The sequence below is a fragment of the Lissotriton helveticus genome, chromosome 9 (assembly GCF_964261635.1).
Source record: "Lissotriton helveticus chromosome 9, aLisHel1.1, whole genome shotgun sequence".
Taxonomy (NCBI): Eukaryota; Metazoa; Chordata; class Amphibia; order Caudata; family Salamandridae; genus Lissotriton; species Lissotriton helveticus.
The window spans coordinates 645,204,123-645,229,153 of NC_136070.1; the positions used below are offsets into that span (position 1 = coordinate 645,204,123).

General features: G+C 46.3%; 1 protein-coding gene across 1 annotated transcript in view; it reads right to left on the minus strand.

The window, feature by feature from the left end:
* Window positions 1–13,170, minus strand: part of KCNK7 (potassium two pore domain channel subfamily K member 7) — a 76,259-nt gene extending 63,089 nt beyond the window's left edge. Inside the window, exon 1 of the mRNA XM_078660732.1 lies at window positions 12,542–13,170. Coding sequence (XP_078516858.1) covers window positions 12,542–12,872 — 331 coding nt within the window. The 5' untranslated portion in view covers window positions 12,873–13,170. The remainder of the gene's footprint in view (window positions 1–12,541) is intronic.
* Window positions 13,171–25,031: the final 11,861 nt, after the last annotated feature.

Genomic DNA, 25,031 nt, shown 5'->3' on the forward strand with positions numbered 1-25,031 from the left:
ATTACAGATAAGGCAAGCCGCAGTATTCTGCACCACCTGCAGTTTAGATAGCAATGTCTCATTAGTGGAAGCCAGCAATACGTTGCAGTTGTTCGGGATGATTAATCACCAGGGCCTGGACCACAGTTTTTCTGGCAGAGAATGGGATGAAGGGGAGAGCTCTTCTCAGCAAACGCATAATGTGAAAACAAGAGCCACAGGTAGACATTACCTGTTCATTCATTGAGAGGGGTTGAGCCATACATACTCCCAAGTTCTTAATCACCGGTCGCCCACTAGTCCAAAATCTTCAGCAAAATACATGACATAATAGACACATCTCCCAAGCCAGTGCGGCTTATTGGCCTCCTGGGTTACGTGAAAGTCACGGAGGCAGAAACGCGCAAGCTACATGCCATGTTGTTGCTGCTAGCTAAGCGCAGGGTAGCTATGTTCTAGGGGAAGAAGCGAGCACCCACAGCGGTAGCCTGGGGGACAAGACGTTGCATTCAGCCATACTCAACTGACAACCTTCTGGGAGCTGATACCATCTGCTTCTAGACCGAAGGACATTTGGGCTCCGTTTCTTGACTGGGCTCGCTTGCTACAAGCTATGAGGGAAGACTCCCTGGAGCAGACCAGATCTGCAGGTTCACAATGAAGGGATGGGAGATTAGCATTCAGCTAGGTTAAACTGGGATATGCAACTCTTCGGTGTTAGCTGTACACTGTACAATAGCTGGTCTGGTGTCCCCACCACCTTACTGTGGTATCCCAGCCAACTATCCAAGCTGGGATCTGACCGGATCACATTTCCTGTAACGCCTCATAGATAATGATATACTATGAATGTAATATATCTATGTTGTACAGCTAAATTTATGTGTAACACATGTGACATTAAACTGCTTATCTGACTGATCTGATGTAACTGTTTGTTGTTTTGGAAATGCCAATAAAAAATAAGCAAATTAAAATAAAAAAAATCTTAACCACCAACTTGGGTGAGGGAGCAGTTCCAAGTTAAGCTGGCCACCAGTCGGCAGACCATATTTGTTGAGCCTTGCCAAATAACATAATCTATATTTTTTCCACATTAAGCTGGAGACAGTTATCTGTCATCCATGAGGCAATTGTCGACAGACCATCTTGAAAACATTGTTTTGTTTCAACTAGGTCTTTATCGAAGGAGATAACTAACTGAGTATCCTCAGCATAAGTAATATTTCAAACCCAAAAGCTCTTAAAATCTTGGCAAGAGGGGTCACATATATGTTAAAGAGCAGCGGGCTGAGACATGAGCCCTGGGGAACCCCTTTTTTTAATGGTATAGTGCACAATTTAAAAGACCAAGAATGATGGTTTAGGTTCTTTTGGACAAAATATCACAGAACCACTTTAAGGCTGTCTCATGAATGCCAATCTCCTGTAGCCTATGTAATAATTTAGAATGGGACACTGTGTCAAAAGCAACTGACAAATTGAGTAATATAAGCATAGCTGGAAAATTGGTGTCTAACGAGCCTCGGATATGGTCGGTCACCGTAACCAAAGCAGTCTCAGTACTATGAGATGATAGGAAACCCGATTGTGAGTGGTCTAAAATGTCATTAGATTCAAGGAACTATGAGTTGTGAATTGATTAGTTCTTCCAAGAGCTTGCCCGGTAAAAGGAGCAATGAGATTTGACAGTAATTAGAGAGGTTCAACGGGTGATAGAACAAAGGAAAGAAATAGAAGAGATGGGAAGGTAAAGGAAAGAAGTAATAAATGAGAGACAGAGATAAAGGAAACAAGAAATTATGGAGAGATAAAGAGGAAGGAAAGGAAGAAGAAATCAAGCAGAGGAGGAGGAAACAGAAAGAGGGACCAAAGAAGAGAAAAGGGAGGAAGAAAGGAAGTCAAAGATAAGAGGAGAAAGGAGAGAATGAAAGAAGGCAAGAAGAAGACAACAGAAAGAATTAGACAAGGGCAGGAAAAAAGAAGTGATGGAAAGAAAAGGAGGAATGCTGAAGAGAAAGAAAGAACAAAGAAAGAAAAGAAGTGATAAATCAGGAAAATAACAAAGGAAAGAAAAAAGAAATAAAGAAGAGAAAAAAAGAAGAAAATTGAGAAACGAGAGAGAAAAAAGAAAGAAGTGGAGAGCAAGAAATAAATAAATAGGAACGCAAGGGAGAATTGACTGAAGAAAGGAAGGAAGAAAGAGGAAAAGAACGAGAAAATGGTAAGAAAAAAATACAATAAGAAAGAAAAAGGAAAGAATGAAAGAAAGCCAAGAGTCTGTTGTTCCACCCCTTACCCGTACCAAATTGCAGTGTTAAGGAAGACAAGTCAACAGCTCCCTGCTATCCAAAAGGCTTCATAGAATATCTAAAGGAGCCCTGTCTCCACTCCCTTACTTCAATGCCTGGGTCTCCTCCCTCCAAGTACACAAATGTGAGCAATACACTTCCACTACCTGCAAGCACAGTCCTCGCCCTCCATCTTGGGCAATGCCTGGTCACTCATCCAAACTGGATCCATTGGCCGCCATTACTGTGGCTCACTCACACATGCACCATGCTTTTAACATTCGCACTAAACACAACTCAGGATGTTAGTGTGGACTACTGGGCAAGTGCATAGGAGCAGAACTTTACTTGATTGGCCAGTAGACCTCTACTCCAGTGATCCAGATATAAAGGTCTGATCGCACTACTGATCCTTAAAACATGGTATGCTGCCACTACTGCTATGTATGCAAATCCCAATGTTATTAATAATAGGCCCCTGTCTCAAATGGTGCGCCCATGCAGGTCACATTACAAGTCCAGGACCTCGAATAGTCATCATCAACAGCTCTAAGCCTCTTAGTACACACTACAGTAGCATGATGTCAGGACCAAGAATAAAAAGCCAGGATACCAGATACATACGGCCAGGCCCTCGGGCCAGGGCGACAGGTCAGTTTATCATATAAGTGATAATGTCAACCTAAATGAGGGCATCAGTACCGTTTAGCGACACAATAGTTAGAGACTTCAACTCTAAATGCAGCTTTTGTGGGGTTGATACATCTTTCCAGCCCTCTACTCACAATCTTTTTTCAAGTAATCAGTGCTAAAATAATGGCTCCATAAATTATGGCCCAGTGGGTTTTCCCATGAAATTGTCAACATGGGTCGATAAAACACTATGTCACACCTGCGAACTTTAAACTGAACAGTCAAGTGTTGCTGCATGGGGCAATTTTGTTAAAACTTGCTACAACATTAAAGGAATCTCTGATGGCACTTTGAAGTGTCTAATCTAGCAGGAGATGTGTATATGTCATGAAAAAATCCAAAAATCCTAGTCCAAGTACAAGCCTTGAAAACCTTGTACACGAAAGACCCATGAGAAAAGTATTGCAGTGCGAGTTTAAAAAAAAAAAGAAATGGGTATTCCTAGCCTTTCATACAAAAAAATACAAAAAACCCACTCTGATGCAGGGCAATGTTCATTTGGATTGAGGACGCCAGTAAAGATTCACAGGTAAATGTAAATGTGTAGTACTTGTATACGCACGAATCACCATGAGGCATCTCGGCGCTTGTACTCATACCGCTGTGGAACCCTTCCTGGCTTTTCCCTGTGAAATGCCCACTCCTGGGCACCCCCAAGGTGAAGCCAGGCATCCTAGCGTTGTTGGGGCCATTGTGGAGATTAAGCAAGCTATTGCCCAGAGTTGCAGAGTGGGACCCATGATTAGAATAGGCACTGAGGCGAGAATTATCAGGTCCGAGGAAATTGAGCCCGAGACCCGCCGAGGCGGGAATTGAACCCTGGTCCCGGGCTAGACCTCTGCATCAGGGTCTGCCGCTCTAACCATTGAGCCACACTTCTCCACACATATACACAAATAAATACTTTTGGGCCCGATGTAGGTAAACAAGTACCGGTCGGTAATGGCCGAAAATACCGAATTTCGGCCGTTACTGACCGGTATTTGGTGTTTAAGATGTAGGGGGCCTTAAATTTACAGATTGGGTAAATTTACCGATTCGGTAATTTTACCGATTCTGTAAAATACCGAATCAGTAAATCTAGATGTAGGTGGCACTGAAAACAATGCTACAGGCCCTTTAGAATTCAATATTTACCATAAAATACTATTTCATGGTAAATAACGAATTCCTGTATACATGCACATCTGTGCATGTACACCTGTGCCATGTGACACACATACATGCCCTTAGGGCATGTATGTGTGCCACATGACACACAAGCCACAATCAGGGGTGCAACAGGGTGTCAAAGTGACACCATGTCCCCCTTGACAATTCGGTAATTTTACCGAATCTGTATTTACCGATTCGGTAATTGACATTGATTCCTATGGGCCTCAAGGCCCATAGGAATCAATGGCAAATACCGATTCGGTAAATACCGAATCCTACCGATTCGGTATTTTTTATCGAATTTTTACCTACATTGGATTTACCGATTCATAAATACCGAATCGGTAAAATTCGGTATTTATGAATCGGTAAATCCAAATTACCTACATCTAGCCCTTTGATGGTTATTTGCTCCTGAAAGGGCACAGTTATTTAATCAGTTAGAAGATGTCCTGAGTAATGCAGGATTGTTGAAAACTAATTATTTTGGATGAATGTAATTTTTTTTTACCCAGTGGAGGATTGTGAGAAAATTCCCTCTTGTGTCTGTTCACCCTCATCTTTCGCTGAATTCTACTACTGTTTTTTTACTCTGCACATTGGGGTGCTGCAATGCAGGAACCCTAAAACATATCAAATTGGGCTAGTCCCCAATTGGCATATTTCTCTCTCCTGTAAGGCCATAGTGTATGGGGTAAGATTTACCCCTGTGGCGTGGAAAGTTAAATGCCACCTGTGGACTGCAACACTTATGTGCCATTCACTATTGGGACAAGGAAAACATAACTTTAGGCACACCAATGTAGCCTGATGACTGCAGTTTAAACCCGCAGCCCGGCCTGTCAGAAAAACTCTTTCGAGAAGGGAAAACCTTCCATAAGCAGGCCTCATAGCACACAAGGTAAGGCGTCTAGTATTTTAAAGTACAACATGTAGAAAGTTAATGTTACCGTGTCCCTACAGTGACAAGCCCAAAAAGCTATTTTCACTGAAGATAACTCTGGTTGTCTATGAAGAAAACAAGAGTGCAGATTAATATATTATAGCCTACATGTCACCACCAAATTGAAGGGCCTAGAGCCTGTACACTTTGAGTAATTTACACTTTTGGGTAAGTTTACAAATGTTTGTCTATTCACAAGTTCTGAGTGCAAGTTACACTTTTGGAATAAATGCTCCTTGATTGGCACACAGGTTTCAGCTCCCTCCAAGGGCAGATTACCTGTTCTATCTTGAATACATTTTAAAAGAGTGCATTCAAGGACAGTCTGCAGTAAGGCAGGCAAAGTATGCTGTAAAAGTGTTTGGGTTGCCTCAGGAACTTTTTTCTCATTGGTTAGCGGGTGACCAGAAGTCACTTCCACCCACCAGCTACTGAACTGTTCAAAAATGGACCTTAACACCAGCTCATAAGCACACTTTCTGGACCTTTGAAAGAACAGAAGGATTCTACTTACTGTTTGAAACCTGTGAGACACCCTGAATGGCTGGACCTGCACCCACTTATACCCAGGACAAACAAGTGGACTCCAAGGTTTCAGCTTATTTGAAGTCTTTTGTGGTTCACCCTGACAAGGAGTGTGCATATTTGAGTGGGCCTTTCACCCCCCTCAACTAATAACCCAATTTCGTACACCTGCCTCCAGCATCATCACCTGTAAACCTGATTTCGATAATCTCAATTGGTCCATGCATCATCAATGCATTCCTCTCCTGTGCAGCATCACTTGAAGGCGCTTAGCTATTCCTCCATTGGTCAAGGCATTATTGCATCCCTGTACAAATCAGCATCACCAGATTGTCCGACTTTCCTATTTCCTTATTGTTCCCCACACCAGCGCATCCCTGCCCTAAGCCGCATGGTCTCGACGCCCGACTTTGCTTTACACGATTGGTCCATGCATCGCCAATGCATCCCTGGCCTAAGCAGCATCTCCTCAACGCCCGACTTTGGTTTACACGATTGGTCCATGCATCGCCAATGCATCCCTGCTCTAAGCAGCATCGCCTGAACGCCTGACTTTGCTTTACACGATTGGTCCATGCATCGCCAATGCATCCCTGCCCTAAGCAGCATCTCCTCAACGCCCGACTTTGGTTTACGTGATTGGTCCATGCATCGCCAATGCATCCCTGGCCTAAGCAGCATCGCCTGAACGCCTGACTTTGCTTTACACGATTGGTCCATGCATCGCCAATGCATCCCTGCCCTAAGCAGCATCGCCTGAACGCCTGACTTTGCTTTACATGATTGGGCCATGCATCGTCAATGCATCCCTGCCCTAAGCAGCATCGCCTGAATGCCTGACTTTGCTTTACACGATTGGTCCATGCATCGTCAATGCATCCCTGCCCTAAGCAGCATCGCCTGAACGCCTGACTTTGCTTTACACGATTGGTCCATGCATCGCCAATGCATCCCTGCGCTAAGCAGCATCGCCTGAACGCGTGACTTTGCTTTACACGATTGGTCCATGCATCGTCAATGCATCCCTGCCCTAAGCAGCATCGCCTGAACGCCTGACTTTGCTTTACACGATTGGTCCATGCATCACCAATGCATCCCTTCTCTAAGCAGCATCGCCTGAACGCCTGACTTTGCTTTACACGATTGGTCCATGCATCGCCAATGGATCCCTGCCCTAAGCAGCATCTCCTCAACGCCCGACTTTGGTTTACACGATTGGTCCATGCATCGTCAATGCATCCCTGCCCTAAGCAGCATCGCCTGAACGCCTGACTTTGCTTTACACGATTGGTCCATGCATCGTCAATGCATCCCTGCCCTAAGCAGCATCGCCTGAACGCCTGACTTTGCTTTACACGATTGGTCCATGCATCGCCAATGCATCCCTGCCCTAAGCAGCATCTCCTCAACGCCCGACTTTGGTTTACACGATTGGTCCATGCATCGCCAATGCATCCCTGGCCTAAGCAGCATCTCCTCAACGCCCGACTTTGCTTTACACGATTGGTCCATGCATCGCCAATGCATCCCTGGCCTAAGCAGCATCTCCTCAACGCCCAAATTTGGTTTACACGATTGGTCCATGCATCGCCAATGCATCCCTCTCCTACGCAGCATTAATCGAATATCCTGCTTTGCTCGCCTTCTCTTGGGCAAGGCTTTGTTTTAAGACTGTCCTAAGACACATTGTCAGAATGCCCTGGGTCCTCTTCATTGCCTGGACCAGGTACTCTCCTATCCATGTCACAGCAGCAGCATCCCAATGCCCAACAGCTTATTTGCTGTTTGCCCACTTGTCCGGGCATCACTGCATCTCTGTGTTACGCAACATCACCTGATGTTACTACCCCCCCACACAGCACCCCGCCTTCCACCCCACACACAAGTTTATGCATCACTGCATCCCTGTCCTATTCAGCACCATCCGAATGTTCTGCTGTGCTATTCATCCACTGGGCTAGGGAGTATACACCTATCTTATGCAGCATCTTCCCAGTGCCCGGCTTTCCTATTCATACACCAGTAGAGCCAGTGCTGCATCTTTGTATTATGCAGCAACATCTGAATGTTCGGCTCTGCTCTTCCTCCACTGGGCCAGGGCGTATACAGTATGCCCCTGTCTTATGCAACAACATCCTCACAATGTTCTGCTTTGTTATTATTCCTTTGCTGGACCAGAGCATACACCCCAGCTTTATGCATAATCGTCCGAATGTCCTGCTTTCCTATTCATACACCAGTATAGTCATCTCAGAATCCTGCCTTATGCAGCAACATCCGAATGTCCTGCTTTCCTAGTCATACACTGGTATAGCCATCTCAGAATCCTGCCTTATGCAGCAACATCCGAATGTCCTGCTTTCCTATTCGTACACCGGTATAGCCATCTCAAAATCCTGCCTTATGCAGCAACATCCGAATGTCCTGCTTTCCTATTCATACACCGGTATAGACATCTCAGAATCCTGCCTTATGCAGTAACATCTGAATGTCCTGCTTTCCTAGTCATGCACCGGTATAGCCATCTCAGAATCCTCGCCTTATGCAACAACATCCAAAAGTTCTGCTTTGCTATTATTCCTTTGCTGGACCTGAGCGTACACCCCAGCTTTATGCATAACCGTTCGAATACCCTTCTCTCCTATTCATACACCAGATAGTCATCTCAGAATCCTGCCTTATGCAGCAACATTAGAATGTCCTGCTTGCCTATTCATACACTGATATATTCATCTCAGAATCCTGCCTTATGCTGCAACATCCAAATATCCTGCTTTCCTATTCATGCACCAGTATAGCCAGCTCAGGATCCCTGCCTTATGCAACAACATCCCAATGTTCTGCTTTTTTATTATTACTTTGCTGTACCTGCCCGCACAGCCCAGCTTTATCTCAGAATCCTGCCTTATGCTGCAACATCCAAATGTCCTGCTTTCTATCCTTGCACCGGTATAGTCATCTCAGAATCCTGCCTTATGCAGCAACATCCGAATGTCCTGCTTTTCTATTCATGCACCAGTATAGTCATCTCAGAAGCCTGCCTTATGCAGCAACATCTGAATGTCCTGCTTTCCTATTCATAAACCGGTATAGTCATCTCAGAATCCTGCCTTTTGCAGCAACATCCGAATGTCCTGCTTTCCTATTCATACACCAGTATAGTCACCTCAGAAGCCTGCCTTATGCAGCAACTTCCGAATGTCCTGCTTTCCTATTCATGCACCGGTATAGCCATCTCAGAATCCTGCCTTATGCAGCAACATCCGAATGTCCTACTTTCCTATTCATGCACCGGTATAGCCATCTCAGAATCCTGCCTTATGCAGCAACATCCGAATGTCCTACTTTCCTATTCATGCACAGGTATAGCCATCTCAGAATCCTGCCTTATGCAGCAACATCCGAATGTCCTACTTTCCTATTCATGCACAGGTATAGCCATCTCAGAATCCTGCCTTATGCAGCAACATCCGAATGTCCTACTTTCCTATTCATGCACAGGTATAGTCATCTCAGAATCCTGCCTTATGCAGCAACATCCGAATGTCCTGCTTTCCTATTCATACACCGGTATAGCCATCTCAGAATCCTGCCTTATGCAGCAACATCCGAATGTCCTGCTTTCCTATTCATACACCGGTTTAGCCATCTCAGAATTCTGCCTTATGCAGCAACATCCGAATGTCCTGCTTTCCTATTCATACACCGGTATAGTCATCTCAGAATCCTGCCTTATGCAGTAACATCTGAATGTCCTGCTTTTCTAGTCATGCACCGGTATAGCCATCTCAGAATCCTGCCTTATGCAGCAACATCTGAATGTCCTGCTTTCCTATTCATGCACCGGTATAGTCATCTCAGAATCCCAGCCTTATGCAACAACATCCAAAAGTTCTGCTTTGCTCTTCCTCCACTGGGCCAGGGCATATACAGTATGCCCCTGTCTTATGCAGCACCATCATCCCAATGTTCTGCTTTGCTATTATTCCTTTGCTGGACCTGAGCGTACAACCCAGCTTTATGCATAATCGTTCGAATGCCCTTCTCTCCTATTCATACACCAGTATAGTCATCTCAGAATCCTGCCTTATGCAGCAACATTAGAATGTCCTGCTTGCCTATTCATACACTGATATATTCATCTCAGAATCCTGCCTTATGCTGCAACATCCAAATATCCTGCTTTCCTATTCATGCACCAGTATAGCCAGCTCAGGATCCCTGCCTTATGCAACAACATCCCAATGTTCTGCTTTTTTATTATTACTTTGCTGTACCTGCCCGCACAGCCCAGCTTTATCTCAGAATCCTGCCTTATGCTGCAACATCCAAATGTCCTGCTTTCCTATCCTTGCACCGGTATAGTCATCTCAGAATCCTGCCTTATGCGGCAACATCTGAATGTCCTGCTTTCCTATTCATGCACTGGTATAGTCATCTCAGAATCCTGCCTTATCCTGCAACATCTGAATGTTCTGCTTTGCTATTCGTCCACTGGACCAGGGCGTATACCCCTGCCTTATGCAACCTCATTCTAAAGCCCTGCCTAGCTCCCCTCCCACTGTCTCACGTTCTGTGGGTTCTTAGGTTGGTTTGCTCTGCCCCTAAGAGATGTCCCTATAACCGTGTGCTCTGCCGGCGGGGGAGATGGTGAGTGTTAGAGAAAATATACTGCAGGGATCCATGGACTGCAGCTGAGTGACGTGGTGAGGTCAAAGGTTCCCAGGCCCTGTCGCTGCTCCGGCTGCCAGGCTGCCTGTGCACCGTTGCAGGAAGAACAGGTTTCAGCCTGAGCTGCCCACCACACCCGGGACCAGGCCGCGTCTGTTCACCGTGGCACGTCACGGAACCGGTTTCAATGTGGTCTGTGAATTGCTCATCATACCAGCAGTTATTATCATGACTGGGCTTCGAGCCAGACATGGGAGTTCCTCTCGTTCAATGTTCAAAAATAAACAAATGGGGCCTGCCTAATTGTTTTTTCGTCTGCTTTCCTCCTGTGCAGGAATGTCTCTCTTCTGCTGAAGTGCGTGACTACGTCTTCCTCCCAACTATGAATGAAGGCGTGAATGAGTGATAGCACTTGTAGCGGCCTGGGCTTTAAGGCGCTGAAGTTGTGGCACACACACCCCCTCTGAGCTTTAAAGGCCGAAAACAATGTTCAGGTGGAATTTTGATAACTGTAGTTATAGCATTTAACACATTGGGCTGTTGGGCGCTATAGCGATAACCACTTGGGCTTCTAGGCGTCTTAGCTATGTGAACTGCCACATTGACCTTTAGGCACATTGTCAGTTACTGCCTGAGATTGTACACGTTGCATTTGTAGCCATTACTACTGAGTTTTTTCCCTTAAAGTAATGATAACAGACAGTTGTCACGTGGGCTTTAAAGCACTGTAGTTCCGAAAAGACCATCTATGCTTTTCAGCACTATAGCCATACAAATTAACTCTTGTGCTTCCAGGTGCTATATTACAATATCTATCCCTCCTGTGTTTCAGATGCTACAACAATTACCACCAGGAATTTTATGACCATTAACAAGGGCGTAACACAGACCCTGCAGTCCGTGTGGGCCAGGGGGCTCCCGAACCTTCAGGGGACCCCAAACTTTCCACAGAGGCCCCTTTCTGCTAAAGACCAATGCATATCTTTAAGAGGGGGGCCCTCTTCACATTCACATCAATTTAGTTACACACCTGACCAATAGGAAATATCACCTAAACCTCTAGGGGGTGATAGCCTAGCAATACAACCTGGTTGTTAAGGTTCTAAAGCCACCGAATCTACATCAGCTTCTTGGTGCTATAATAATAATCACCACCTGAGCTTCAAAGCACTAGAGAACACCACCTGGGCTGTAGGCACTTTGGCAATAGTAACCATCTAGACATTAAAATTTAAATGTAAATGTAAATTTAAATTTAAAAATGTAAACTTAAATTGCATTTATATAGTGCTAACGACCCCTGGCGAGGTGTTGAAGCGCTTTAAGGCTAATGCCTATGTTACCCAGGACCCAAAATTAGTGGTCAGTCCATCAGTTACTGGGTTTAGTTTTGCATGCTCATTCTATGCATTCACTCCAGTTACTTTGTGGTACATTATTGACATAAACGTTCTCATTAGAGGGGGCTATGTGAGAAGCAAGTGCATGCCGGAATTAATAGATAGTGTTATGGTTTCCAAAAAAAGAGCTTAAGATATAAGATTTAGAGTAGTTTATATACGGAAGAGGCACGGGGAAGGTAGAAGGGAAGGAGATGTGAATTTAATAAATATTGGATGGAAGCTTCATTGAAGGTCAATTTTTCATGCAGGGTTTTAAGGAACGGAACAGGTTGAGTTTTTTTGCATGCAATCTGTGGATGTAAACCTCCTGAAAGGTGTAACGTCTGCTGTATGGGAATGTGGCTTTCACAATCTTCCTAGGGCCACTTCAAGAGGTGGCACAGATACTTCCTGTACTGAAATAAAACAGCTGATCGGTGCTTGTTGAGACCACTTTGCAAGTGACTAACAAGCAGAGTGACATTTGACCACATCCCGTTACCGGTGTGAGTAAATTCAGTGCATGTTTGTGACTTATTCAATACCACTTCGGGAGGTGCTGTCCCGTGCGCCCACCTCAAGGGCACCCGACAGGACAGACGCCATACCCTGCATAATGGATGTGTCTGAGGTCATGTCTCGTGTCGTAGATGACAGGTGTGATCTTCAGCAAGCACTGTTGGAAGCCTCCCTCTGCTCCCACATGAAGTAATTTAAAGACACGTGCATGGGGTGATTCTATAAACAGTGCGGCAGGTGCAGGTGCACCGGGGCTTAGAGTATTGAAACAGGGGACACACTTCACCCAAATGATGGGTGCCTTTTACGACAGATATCTTGACGACATGCTGGTCCATTCAAAACCCAAGCACTGTAACATGAGTCTACCTCGCACTTCGTACCTGTCGTGGTGAGCACGCTGGCCGCGAAGAACAGGGCGGAAGTGTACTCCCAGTTCTCAATGTCCGAGCTGTTCCCGAGCGCCGAGACGCCGTAATTATCCGCTATAATCACCTCTCGCAGAAGCTTGTCCAGGGACGAAGTTGCCACGCAGGGGTTGTCCAGCAGGAAGCGCTGGTGGGCCTCTCGGACCGTCTGCCGCAGGGCGCCCTCGTGCCGCGCCTCGATGGCCATGAAGACCAGGGCACCCAGGACCAGGAACAGCAGGTAAATGGACAGCAGCAGCCAGTAATTCCAGGCGCGGGGGAGCTTCGGCAGGTCCAGGGAGACCATGGCAGCGGCTAGCGCCCACTGGAGGGCTTCTGGGAGCGGCAGGGGCTAGTCCGGGTCTAGGGCTGCTCGAGAGGACCAGCCCCTGGCGGAAGGCATGGATCCCACGGTGCTTCGGTGTCAAGTTTGCGATGGAAACACACCCTGTGCAGGCAGGCAGGCAGGCGAGGCGCATGATTCCGGGTGAGGTAGCACAGGTAGGCGGCGCGATCTGCAGACAGGCAGCGAGGGAGGGAGGGAGGGTGAATACCTGAGCTCGGCCAATGTGCATGGCAGCGGGGGCCCGGCCCGCTGCAACCACACAATAGCGCGTTGCCTGGAAACTCTGCGCTGTAACTGATCTAATTTACGAGACGGATGTATGGCTCGATGGATGAGTGGGTTTGTGAATGAATGCTTGGGTACATTTATGGGTTAACGATTTGTTGTTTTAGTGTCTCGGAGCATTTGTACGGCGCTTCTGTTATTTTTTTAGACTTCGAGCGCTTTTCGCGGAGACCTCTTTTTCCCCTCCAGTTTTATATGGCGCGAAGTGAACTCGACCGAAGTTTTGGAGCACTTTACATTAGCACCAGATACAATCATTTTTGGTTTGCCCAGAATCACAGGATGCCGAGACGACGCCAAAACTGGAACCTGGTTCCCCAGCTCCAAAGTCGGCAGCTCTTGCTGTTACGCCACACCCTTTGTTCATATGTCGGGGGTTTCTGTTGTTGGATATCGGGGTGGGTGGGTTTGTGAATGACACTACATGATATATGATTGATGCTATATTGGTGGATGTATGGAATGATAGTTGGAAGGATGAACAGGTATATTTATGCGTCGGAAGATATAGAGATGAATGGGTGCACAGCTGGGTGGAAAGATGGGAGTAGATTTACGTATGGAAATTGATGGCTAGGGTGGGACTCAAGGGCCGCATGACTTTATGATGATGACGGAGGACTTCATAAGGTGCATATGTGGGGATGGCGGAGAAAGGAACCTCTGGCACAGGGTGAAACGCAGGATGAGAGTGACAGAGAATAGGTCGTCCTACACTTAATGCAACACATTTTTGTCGAGACACACCCTACAAGGGGGGACATCTAGCCTAGCCTACGGCCGCTATGAGGTTTTCAGGTGTCGGGGGCCTCTCTCACGCAGAGAGCCCCCTTCATAAGGGCATAGAGCCGCGTTCCAGTGATATTTTGTAATGGTCTGTTCTCCGGCTCCCCATGGCTAGCAAGCCCAGCCACACTTTAGTGATGCGCATGCGCGAGGTAAGATGACCTGTGAAAGAGACGGTTTAGCAAGTTAAAGAATAACCCCAGCCAGTCATACTCAAACAATCAGGGAGCGCTAACCATACCTGCTTCCGGTACACAAGTCCTAAAAAAAGAAGTGGGGGAACTAACTAGGTTAGGCAGTATGCAGAGTGAAATGATGTCGCATGCCATCACAGAGCATGATGTCACACCACGTGACGTACGTGACATCACAGGAAGTGACATCAGATATTAAGACCTCACACATATGTTTATCAGGTATATCATGAGTAAATTTAAGCGCATTTTGAGATTTAATAAATGAGATTTGGAGTTGGGGTTGTGCCAAAAAAGTGCAACCCAGACGCAAAATCTGGGCCCCAACTAATACATTTACTTTCTTAAAACCTACCACAAAGTAATTGGCAACAAGGAGAAGCGTGGCAGTATATCTTAATTGGTTGCAAAGTTTACATTTTATAAAATATTTGATTGGGTAAGGCATCTGCTGCAGAGGTGCCCAGTAAATCTAAGGGAATAGAAATAATGTTGAGATAACTCTGGAGTTGAACACATTTGTTGAAGAGATCTGTGTTTTGAGATGTCCCAAATTTGAATCAAAGTAGTATAAGGTGAATGTGTCTCCTGCAAAACACATCAGGTATCATGCAGGTGACAGATTTTTATTTTATGCAGTTAGTACAGTGAGTTATGAAGGACATGTGACTCTTACACCTTGTGACCCTGTCTCATGTAACTCATCTTGTACATTGATTTACACATGTACATGATTTATTGTCAATGTATAACGTGTATGTTATGTTACGTAAAGAGCTCCGACACACTGCATTGAGTTGTGTAGCACTATAAAAGAAATAAAATACTGCTATTGAAATTGTTATTTGTGTAAATACTAGGACAGACCAACACACCTAACGTTCTTACGATGTATGCATCTATATATACAGGGACTGAACGTGAGAAGTTGGCCTGGCATATGATGTCCACTATTCTAGTGGGCACCTTGCCCCAGTCCAAACGACCCTTATTGAAGGTAGGTTTAGGCAACCTTTATAGAAAGCTATCCTAGTGGTAGCTGTGGAGAGCAGCCTTCAGGCTAAGTCTTAAAGGAATATAAAGCAGCTTGTTTTACCAGTCTATAATCCCTTGAAAAAGCAAATGAAAGCAGAACCACACCAGGTATATATATAAAATATATGTATTTATTCTAAACACACCCCTCTAGTCTCTTTATGAGTCTAGAAGTTAAAGTACAATACAGGAACTTAAATAGCACATAGTAAATTAGCACAGTATAAGTTTTGCCTTAAGGGCCTCACAAACCATATACTAAGAAAGTGGTATAAGTACCGCTCTAAGCATAGAGACAAGGCCTAGGGCCTGTATAACCGCTGGGGCCACCGCCATGTCGAGTTTACATTAGCAATAAACTCGGTGAGTTTTTGAAATGGTATTATTCCTACATAACGACCGATGATTTTAAATGTGGGGCATATTCCCTTGTAGATATTACCAACACTGGATATGTGGCCCTCATTCATGGAGAGATGTATTTAATTAACCTTCATTTTTGATTGTAGCATTGTGCATATATTTAATTTACTGATACTGTTGGGTGATGAACATGATATGCCCATAGTTGAGCTAATGGACCAATATCGGGGTTCTTTCTTAGAATCCGGGTGATGTTACAATGGTGTGCACACATCCCCAATTACAACATATTTATTTTGGATTATTATATTCCAGCTTATGTTTCCCGCGTTGTCGGGATCCCCTTCACTCATGCTGATTCGATTAGAATCCAGGGTGATCAGTAAGAATTGGTACTTTGACCGAATTGCGGCTTGACCAATTGCAGGACTAATAGCAACACAGGTCCTGATGAAGACCGGGGTGACCCTCATGGCACAGTAAGTCGGTCGAAACATGTTGACAACAGCGGTATAAGGAGGGTTGTTTTGAGAACTTGGTTTTCTCTTGGAAACACTACCCATCCTTTCTTTTCTTTTAATACTGGTTGCGGAACCTGTCAATAAATTTCCTGTTTGGTATCCTCAAACCAGTTTTAACACTTCCTGATTAACTGCACGTGTTGCATTTTAGTTCCAGTCACAGGGTGACACTCACAGATCACATATTGGTTTATGTATGTATGTCGTGTATTGTCATATTGTGTCCAGTGGTCTTTTATGTTCAAACCCCCTCCCTTATGCTCCGTCCAGAGTGTGGCTACACGTGGGCGTATTGTAAGCAGACCTGATGATGAAGCATGTCACACACTTCGGTGTGTGAGTGAGGGCAGTATTTTCAAAACAAACACTTTTTGTTTTGGTGTACGGTTTGTTTGGGGTTTGACTTTGATTTTGTTTTTGATTCTCTCCATCCCTCTACATGTGTAAAAATTAGATATCAGGGGGTTCGGGTTGGTAGAGTTGTATGTTGTTGACCCTCTCCCCTTCCTTTGTGTTTAATGCCACCAGGAACCACCCAAGGTAGGGACGCAGGAGACCCTCGGGGGACGAGTGCAGTGTCTAGACACAGCAGCGAATCCCAATTGACTTCTATGGAGGAAATGAAAGTTACAAAGTTAAAGTTTAAGGACACTTAGGAGTGGACTACGGTAGATCCCCTTCAGTATTGGACACTTCGAGGGTCAAGACCCATGGGAGCACCAAAGTACTTGTGGTACCTCACCCAGGGAAGCCGGATGCAAAGGTGTCTTTTTGTGTCGGGTTTCGTCGTTGTTTCCAATGGAGAGCTGCAAAGAAGTGCTGCAGGCGACCAGAAGGAAAGTGTCCGGATGGATCCAAGGGTGGATCGGAGATCTGAAGAACCTGAAAGCAGAGGGGACAGAGTCCGGGTCACTATCACTATCCAGTGACCAGGATGGCGACAAAAAGAAGCCAGCCGATGTTGCGTGCTTTCATGCGAAGTACGTGAAGCTTGACTCTTCAGCCACGAGGACCAGGCGGTGTCGATGACAACCAGGAGCTGGATTCGAGCTGTGCCATGAAGGATGTCGAGTGCTGCAGCATTGGTATCCAGATTGGACCCAACAAGCCTTGGCAACAGCAACCCCCGCAAGATGACAAGATGAGCTTCGGAGCAGACCAGCAAGGTCTGAGGGACTCACCATTTGGAGGGAAGTCAGGGCACATCTGGGGCAACCAGGAAAATCCAAGAAACAAAGGATTTACCTTCGTGGAGACCCACCTGTCAATGGACTAGGGATCGCAAAGGAGCCTCAAGCTGAAATGCTGAAAGCGGACCCACGGAACACTTGTGGAGTGTAGGCCCACAATCTTCAATGCAAAATGTGCTCAGGGCTTGGACTACAAGTAGCCCAATGCACAACTTCGGGAAAGCTCGGGAAGTTGATGCACTAGCAAATGTGTAGGATGTCCAGGAGTTCCGGTCCCGCGTCTCTCTCGATAGCTACAGGTCTCAGCTTTGTTGGGGACTCGTGTCAGCCTCGGACATGTCTGTAAGTCCATGTCCTGTGTAGCAGATTCTTCGGTATCCGGTGGGAGCCTCGAAAATGCAGACCGGAAAGATGCTTCTTTGGTGCCTGTTTGAACAGGGGAGTCACTCCTTGACCCCAAGGGAGATTTATTCCGTCTTCCAGTCGATATGGAATTTCGAAGGTCCAATATTTTCATCCAGAGTAATCTAAAGTCCTAGGGACTGGGTTCTATACTTATTCCAAGTTTAGGGGTTGGACTAACTCTAGGGTCCCACCTATGGGAGGACCTGGGGAGGGGGTGGTTACACCCCTTCCCCTTTGTCCAGTTTCACACCAGAGCTGGGGCTGAGTGCCCCAGCAACTGGTTTGAACTGGGAAATGCATGGGGACACCTTGTGTGCCCCAGGCACTGTCGGAAAATCATTCACTGAATGCAACCCACCCTGCCCCAATACACTAAAGCCTGTCTGGGGAGGTGCTGGCACCTCCCTGGACAGGAAACATATTGTCCAGGCCTCGCCTGCCAGAGTTTTGTCCAGCAGCAGGAGGTCAGACTTGTGTCTGTGGCAGCAGCATCCATTTTGTGATGCTGGGGCTCTGTTTAACTTCTACCGGGTCTACCAGTGTGTATATGTCTTCTCCCTCTAGAAGGGTGGAATGCTACCCCCGCTGCCAGAAAGCGCGGGGGGGGGGGTAGTATTCCAAAGTGTTTGACACCAAACAAGACATGTTTTGTCAAAGCCATTCCAAAGTTAGCATTAGTCGTGAGGATTATAATGCACTTAAGAGTATATAGTATGGCTATATCACAGAACAGCTATAAAGAAGGGATTCCGATATCTGCAGAGGGGCTCAGCTCATGCTAGGGCACCCTCTCACACAAAACCAGGCACTCTGCCTTCAGGACTGTCAAGGCCTGCCATAGGAGTGACTTATAGGTTCATGTGTGTCTGTTTTTAAAGGTAAATATAGGTATACTATATCTAAGTAAGGGGTGCTTACACTACCTTACCCAGGCTGCAAGTGCAGACCTGTGGTGTCATTTTGGAAGGCTTCCCAGGGGTGGCATAATACATGCTTCAGCTCCTGTTAGGCCTCTGGGGTACCTATGCCCTTGGTACCTAAGGTACCATATACTAGGGACTCACAAGGGTAACCCAGTAACCAATATTGAGTGTACCTAATGTACAGGTAATCAATTTAGAGAGAGAACAGCTAGGCTGTGGTCCTGATTAGCAGGGCCACAGCCAGACTAAAGTCGATAAACAAGTGAAACACAGCAAAAAGTGGGGGTATCCATAGTAAGCAGATCCTACTCTCCTACACAACCCCCACACCCCTAACGCAGGGACATTAAACTAACCTTGACCAGTTGAGTCTTCATGTTCTAAGTGGAAATATCTGGAGTGTCCATCTGCATTGGCATGGTTATTCCCAGGTTTATGTTCCACTGCATAGTCCATCCCCTGTAGGGAAATGGGCCACCTCAAAAGTTTGGGGTGTTCACCCTTCATCTGTTTTAGCCATAAGAGGGGCTTATGGTCTTTCTGAACTGTGACATGAGTGCCAAACAAGTATGGCCTCAGCTTCTTCAGAGCCCAAATCACAGCAAAGGCCTCCCTCTCAATAGCTGACCAACATTTCTCTCTAGGGGTCAGCCTTCTGCTAATAAAAGCTACTGGCTGGTACTTACCGTCATCATTCAATTGTGACAGCACAGCCCCTGCCCCCAACTCAGATGTATCTTTTTGGACAATGAATTCTTTGGAGTAGTTAGGACTTTGCAGAATTGGTGCAGTGCACATGGCCTGCTTCAGGTCATCAAATGCCTCCACTGAACTTTCTTAAGCATTCTTTTAGAAGTTAAGTCATTCAGAGGTGTCACAATGGATCCATACCCCTTGCAAATCTCCTATAGTATCAAGTCAGGCCCAAGAAAGCTCTGACCTGAGTCCGGGTGGTTGGAGCAACCCAGTCCATTATGGTCTGGATTTTGCTCTGCAATGGTTGAACCTGACCTACAAGGTGGCCCAGGTACACAACCTGACTCTGCCCTATCTGGCACTTAGTAGCCTTGATAGTTAGGCCTGTCTTCTGCAGGGCCTCCAAAACATTTCTCAGGTGGATCAGGTGATCTTCCCAGGTGGAGCTAAAGACAGCAATATCATCTAGATTTTGCTGCACTGTAGTTCTCCAGGCCTGTTAAGACTTTGTTCACCGACCTTTGAAATGTGGCAGGTGCATTCTTCAGACCAAAGGGCATTACCACAAATTGATAATGTCCACTAGGGGTTGAAAATGCTGTTTTTGGCTTTGCATAATCAGCTAGTCTGATCTGCCAATAGCCAGCTGTTAGATCAAATGTCGTCAGAAATTTGGAAGATGCCAACATGTCTATGAGCTCATCCGCTCTGGGCAGTGGATGGTCATCAGTCGGACAGTCCTAGTGACTGCATTGAGGCCGTAGTCTACACAACACCTCATCTCTCTCTTACCACCCTGGGTGTGAGGTTTGGGTACTAGGACTACTGGACTAGCCCAAGGGCTATCTGAAGGTTCAATGACTCCCAGATCCAACATTTTCTGGACTTCTGTCCTGATACAGTCCCTGACATGATCAGGTCGCCTGTAAATCTTATGTTTAACAGGCAGACTGTCCCCAGTATCCACTTCATGAGTGCACCAGGTAGTCTGACTTGGAGTCAGTGAAAACATGTGTCTGAAATGTTGGAGAACTTTTCTGCAATCAGTTTGCTGCTGATCAGTGAGGCTGCCTGCCAAGGCTACTCCATCAACTGATCCATCATCAGGGTTCTGAGAGAGCAGGTCTGGGAGAGGGTCACTCTCTTCCTCCTGTCCTTCATCAGTAGCCATGAGCAAGCCCATGTCTGCCCTGTCAACATATGGTTTCAATCTGTTGACATGAAGCACCCTATGGGGGCTCCTGGGAGTTCCAAGATCTACCAAATAGGTGATCTCTCCCTTCTGTTCAACAATAGTATGGGGTCCACTCCATTTGTCTTGAAGAGCTGCTGGGGCCACAGGCTCCAACACCCACACGTTCTGCCCTGGATGGTAAACAGTCAGTACAGCCTTTTAGTCATGCTAGGCCTTCTGTAATTACTGGCTAGCCTCAAGGTTTTTTGTTACCTTTTTTCATGTACTCAGCCATCCTGGATCAGAGACCAAGTACATATTCCACAATATCCTGTTTAGGGGGTTTGAGAGGTAACTCCCATCCCTCCTTCACCAGACAAGGGGGTCCTCTGACAGGGTGTCCAAACAGAAGTTCAAATGGGCTGTAGCCAACCCCCTTCTGAGGAACCTCCCTGCATGCAAACAAAAGGCAGGATAGCAGGATATCCCATCTCCGCCTGAGCTTTTCTGGGAGACCCTTAATCATACCCTTTAAGTTTTTGTTGAACCTTTCAACTAAACCATTGCACTGGGGATGACAGGGTGTGGTAAATCTATAGGTCACTCCACACTCCTTCCACATTGCAGACAAGTAGCTCGACATAAAGTTTGTACCTCTGTCAGATACTACCTCCTTAGGAAACCCCACTCTTGAGAACACTCCCAAGATGGCTCTTGCCACAACTGGTGTTGTAGTGGTCCTAAGGGAAATAGCTTCTGGGTACCTAGTGGCATGATCTACTACCACTAGGATAAACCTGTGCCTAGATGCTGTCTGAGGATCTATTGGTCCAACAATGTCAATCCCCACTCTTTCAAAGGGAACCCCCACCACAGGTAGTGGTATTAGGGGGGTCTTTGTAGTGCCACCTGCCTTACCACTGGCTTGACAAGTTACACAGGAGCGACAAAACTCCTTTGTGTCTTCAGACATGTGGGGCTAGTGAAAGCGAGGGACAATTCTGTCCCAAGTCTTGTTCTGGCCTAGGTGTCCTGCTAGGGGATTATCATTGGCTAGTGTCAATAGGAAGCCCCTGAATGCCAAAGGTATGATCAACCTCCTGGGTGCACCAGGCTTGGGGTCTCTACTCTCTGAATACAGGAGTTCCTCATCCCAATAAATATTTTGGGTGCCACTAGCATTCTCAGCAGCCTCAGCAGCAGCTTGCTGTCTGAGGGGTTCAAGAGAAGGGCAGCTCAGCTGCGCCTGACTCAGATCTGCCCTGGAAGGGGTCCCTGTCCCTAAGAACTCAACCTGATCAGTCTCAAGCTCCTCTGGGACAGTTCCTTCTTCAGGCTCATAATCATCTTTCTCAAAAGATTGATCATCACTCTGAGTTAGGGGGGAAGGCACTGCCTTAACCCTACTGCTCCTTTCCTTGGAAGGCACCTGGTCCATTATTCCAGAATCCAGGGCCTGTCCAGTGTTAGACTTTTTGACCTGTGACCTAGTCACTGCAAGGACATGTGCTGAGATACCTAACATTTCTGCATGGGTCCTATACTCCACTTCAGACCAGGCTGAAGTCTCTAGGTCATTGTCAAGCAAGCATTCTACAGGGAGGTCTGCACTTATCACAACTTTCTTAAGGCCAGTTACCCCTCCCAAGGAGAAATTAACAACTGCCAGGGCATGGTTGGTACTGACATTGCTAGCATTGATCACTTGGTAAGTCTCACCAAGTATAACTTGTCCAGGGTTCACAAAGTCTGGTGTCACCATTGTGACACTTGTCCCTGTAGGCCTCAGCCTTTTTCTCATTTATCAAAGGTGTTTGTCTGTACTTGCCCAGGTTACTGGGACTCACAGAGGAGGACATATCTATGCCTCCATCACAGACTAAAACAGCTTGAGCTGGCACTCTGACTAGGCCAGAGCCCATCTCAGATTCCAGGGTTAACCCTACTATACCCTTCTGCTGAGAACCACCACTTGTAGCTGAACTACGGGGAACAGTTGCCATAGGGGCAATGGTGGCTGGAGTTGTCTCCTTTTTGGCGCAGTCACTGGTCCAGTGACTATTATTCTTACAAACCTTGTACCATGGTTTTCTTGAACCTTCCTTCTTTTTGGAAGATTGGGAGTTCCCACCATTAGAAGCTTTTTGGGGACCTTGTGAAGACTTCTGGTCTTTACCTTTTGTACCGCTTTACCTTTCTCCCCAGCCTTTTGATCTTGCTTCTTCTGTTCACCACCATGGTTCTGTACCTTCTGCTTCACCCTGGTTCTGACCCATTTGTCTGCCTTCTTTCACAATTCTTGGGGAGAGGTCAGATCAGAGGCCACCAGGTGCTGATGCAACAGCTGGTTCTGACAGTTATTAAGAATATGTTCTCTCATGATCAGATTGTACAATCCTGTATAGTCACACACTTTACTGCCCAGCAACTGCCCCCCAGAGCCTTAGTATCACAATCTACAAAGTCAACCCAGTCCTGAGTCTGTGTCTTCTGGGTGTCTCTGAACTGTATTCTATACTGCTCAGTGGTTAAGCCAAACCCATCTATTAGAGCACTCTTCAGGACCTTGTAATCATCAGCATCCTCTTTTCTTACAGCGAGGAACTTGTCTCTACCTTTGTCTGCAAAAGAGAGCCACAAGATTGCTACCCACTGCTCCTGGGGCACCTTCTGTACTTTGCAGGCCATTTCCAGTGCAGTAATCCATGTGTGGATGTCATCCCCATTCTGATAGGGAGGGACAATCTTATTAAGGTTTCTATAGTCATAAGACCTATCCCTACCACTAGGGAAATTGCTGCCACCATGGGGTTCTAGCCCCATCTCCTTTCTCTCTCTTTCAAGAGCTAGGGTTTCCTTCTCTAAGGCTACTTTCTGTCTCCTTATCCTCAGATAAGCTTCTTCCATTCTCACCTGATACTCCCTCTTACCCTGGGAGGTATTCCTCCTATGAGAAGAGGCAGAGGACCCTACAGATGTACCAGAATGGTTAGATTCCTGTGAAGGAGATCTTTCTCTTCTGGGCACACCACCAACTCTACCTGGGGGGACAAAGATTGGGCCACTTTGGCCTTCCTCATCTCCAGGCAAAACTCGATTCTCCAGTTCTAGCTCATTGTCACCTTCCTGGTTTCCATCAGTGTCAGAGTCCTGGTGGGGCAACCCACTGGGATCCTCTTCCTCAGATGTATCCACCCCATTGCCTACCTTGTCAGGATCTGATGCTCTCTTAAAGTCATCAAGCATTAACACCTCTATATGGCGTTGGGTATTAGGATTCTGTCCTGGCCTCAATTTTCTCGTGGCACACAGAGCCCTTAACTCTGGGTCAGGGATTGTGTCATACTTAGATGTCTGTACTTGACTGACATCTGGGACAGACCCACTGGGTCCCTCCTTTGAGGACATGACTAGTGAGGTGTGGTGTATGCGCCTACCAACACTATTGGTTTCCTACTAAACCTCTCTTGAGTAGTGGTGAGGGTGTGCTAGGCCCTTAACACACACAACTCTAAGTTCACTAGAACTTACTGTATTATATGTACCTATGGTACCTTTAGTGGTTTTTCAAATGATATTCTCAAGATTATCTGGTAAAACCATGCAAGCTGGAATCCCACACGCTGAACACCAATGTGAGAAGTTGGCCTGGCATCTGATGTCCACTATTCTAGTGGGCACCTTGCACCAGACCACACGACCCTTATTAATGGTAGGTTTAGACAACCTTTATAGAAAGCTATCCTAGTGGTAGCTGTGGAGAGCAGCCTTCAAGCTAAGTCTTGAAGGAATGTAAAGCTGCTTGTTTTACCAGTCTATAATCCCTTCAATAATCGAATGAAAGCAGAACCACACCAGGTATATATATAAAATATATGTATTTATTCTAAACACACCCCTCTAGTCTCTTTATGAGGCTAGAAGTAGAAGTACAATACAGGAACTTAAATAGCACACAGTAAATTAGCACAGTATACGTTTTGCCCTAGGGGCGTCCCAAACCATATACTAAGAAAAATGCAAATGTAAATGTCGGAATTTGTAAAGCGCACAGCTACCTCCACCGGAGGTGTCCCGGCGCTGTCCGTATACCGCTTAGGAACCCTTCCTGGCTTCCCTGGGAAATGTCCACTCCTGGGCACCCCCCAGGTGCAGCCAGGCATCCCAGCACTTTTGGGGCCGTTGTGGAGATTAAGCAAGCTATTGTCCAGAGTTGCAGAGTGGGACCCATGATTAGAATAGGCACCGAGGCGAGAATTATCAGGTCCGAGGAAATTGAGCCCTAGACCCGCCGAGGCGGGAATTGAACCCTGGTCCCGGGCCAGACCTCTGCATCAGGGTCTGCCGCTCTAACGATTGAGCCACACTTCTCCACAGAAAGTGGTATAAGTACCACTCTAAGCATAGAGACAAGGCCTAGGGCCTGAAGAACCACTGGGGCTACCAGGAACCACCCAAGGTAGGGACACCGGAGACCCACAAGGACGCGTGCAGTGTCTAAAAACAGCCGCAAATGACCATTGACTTCTATGGAGGAAATTAAAGTTA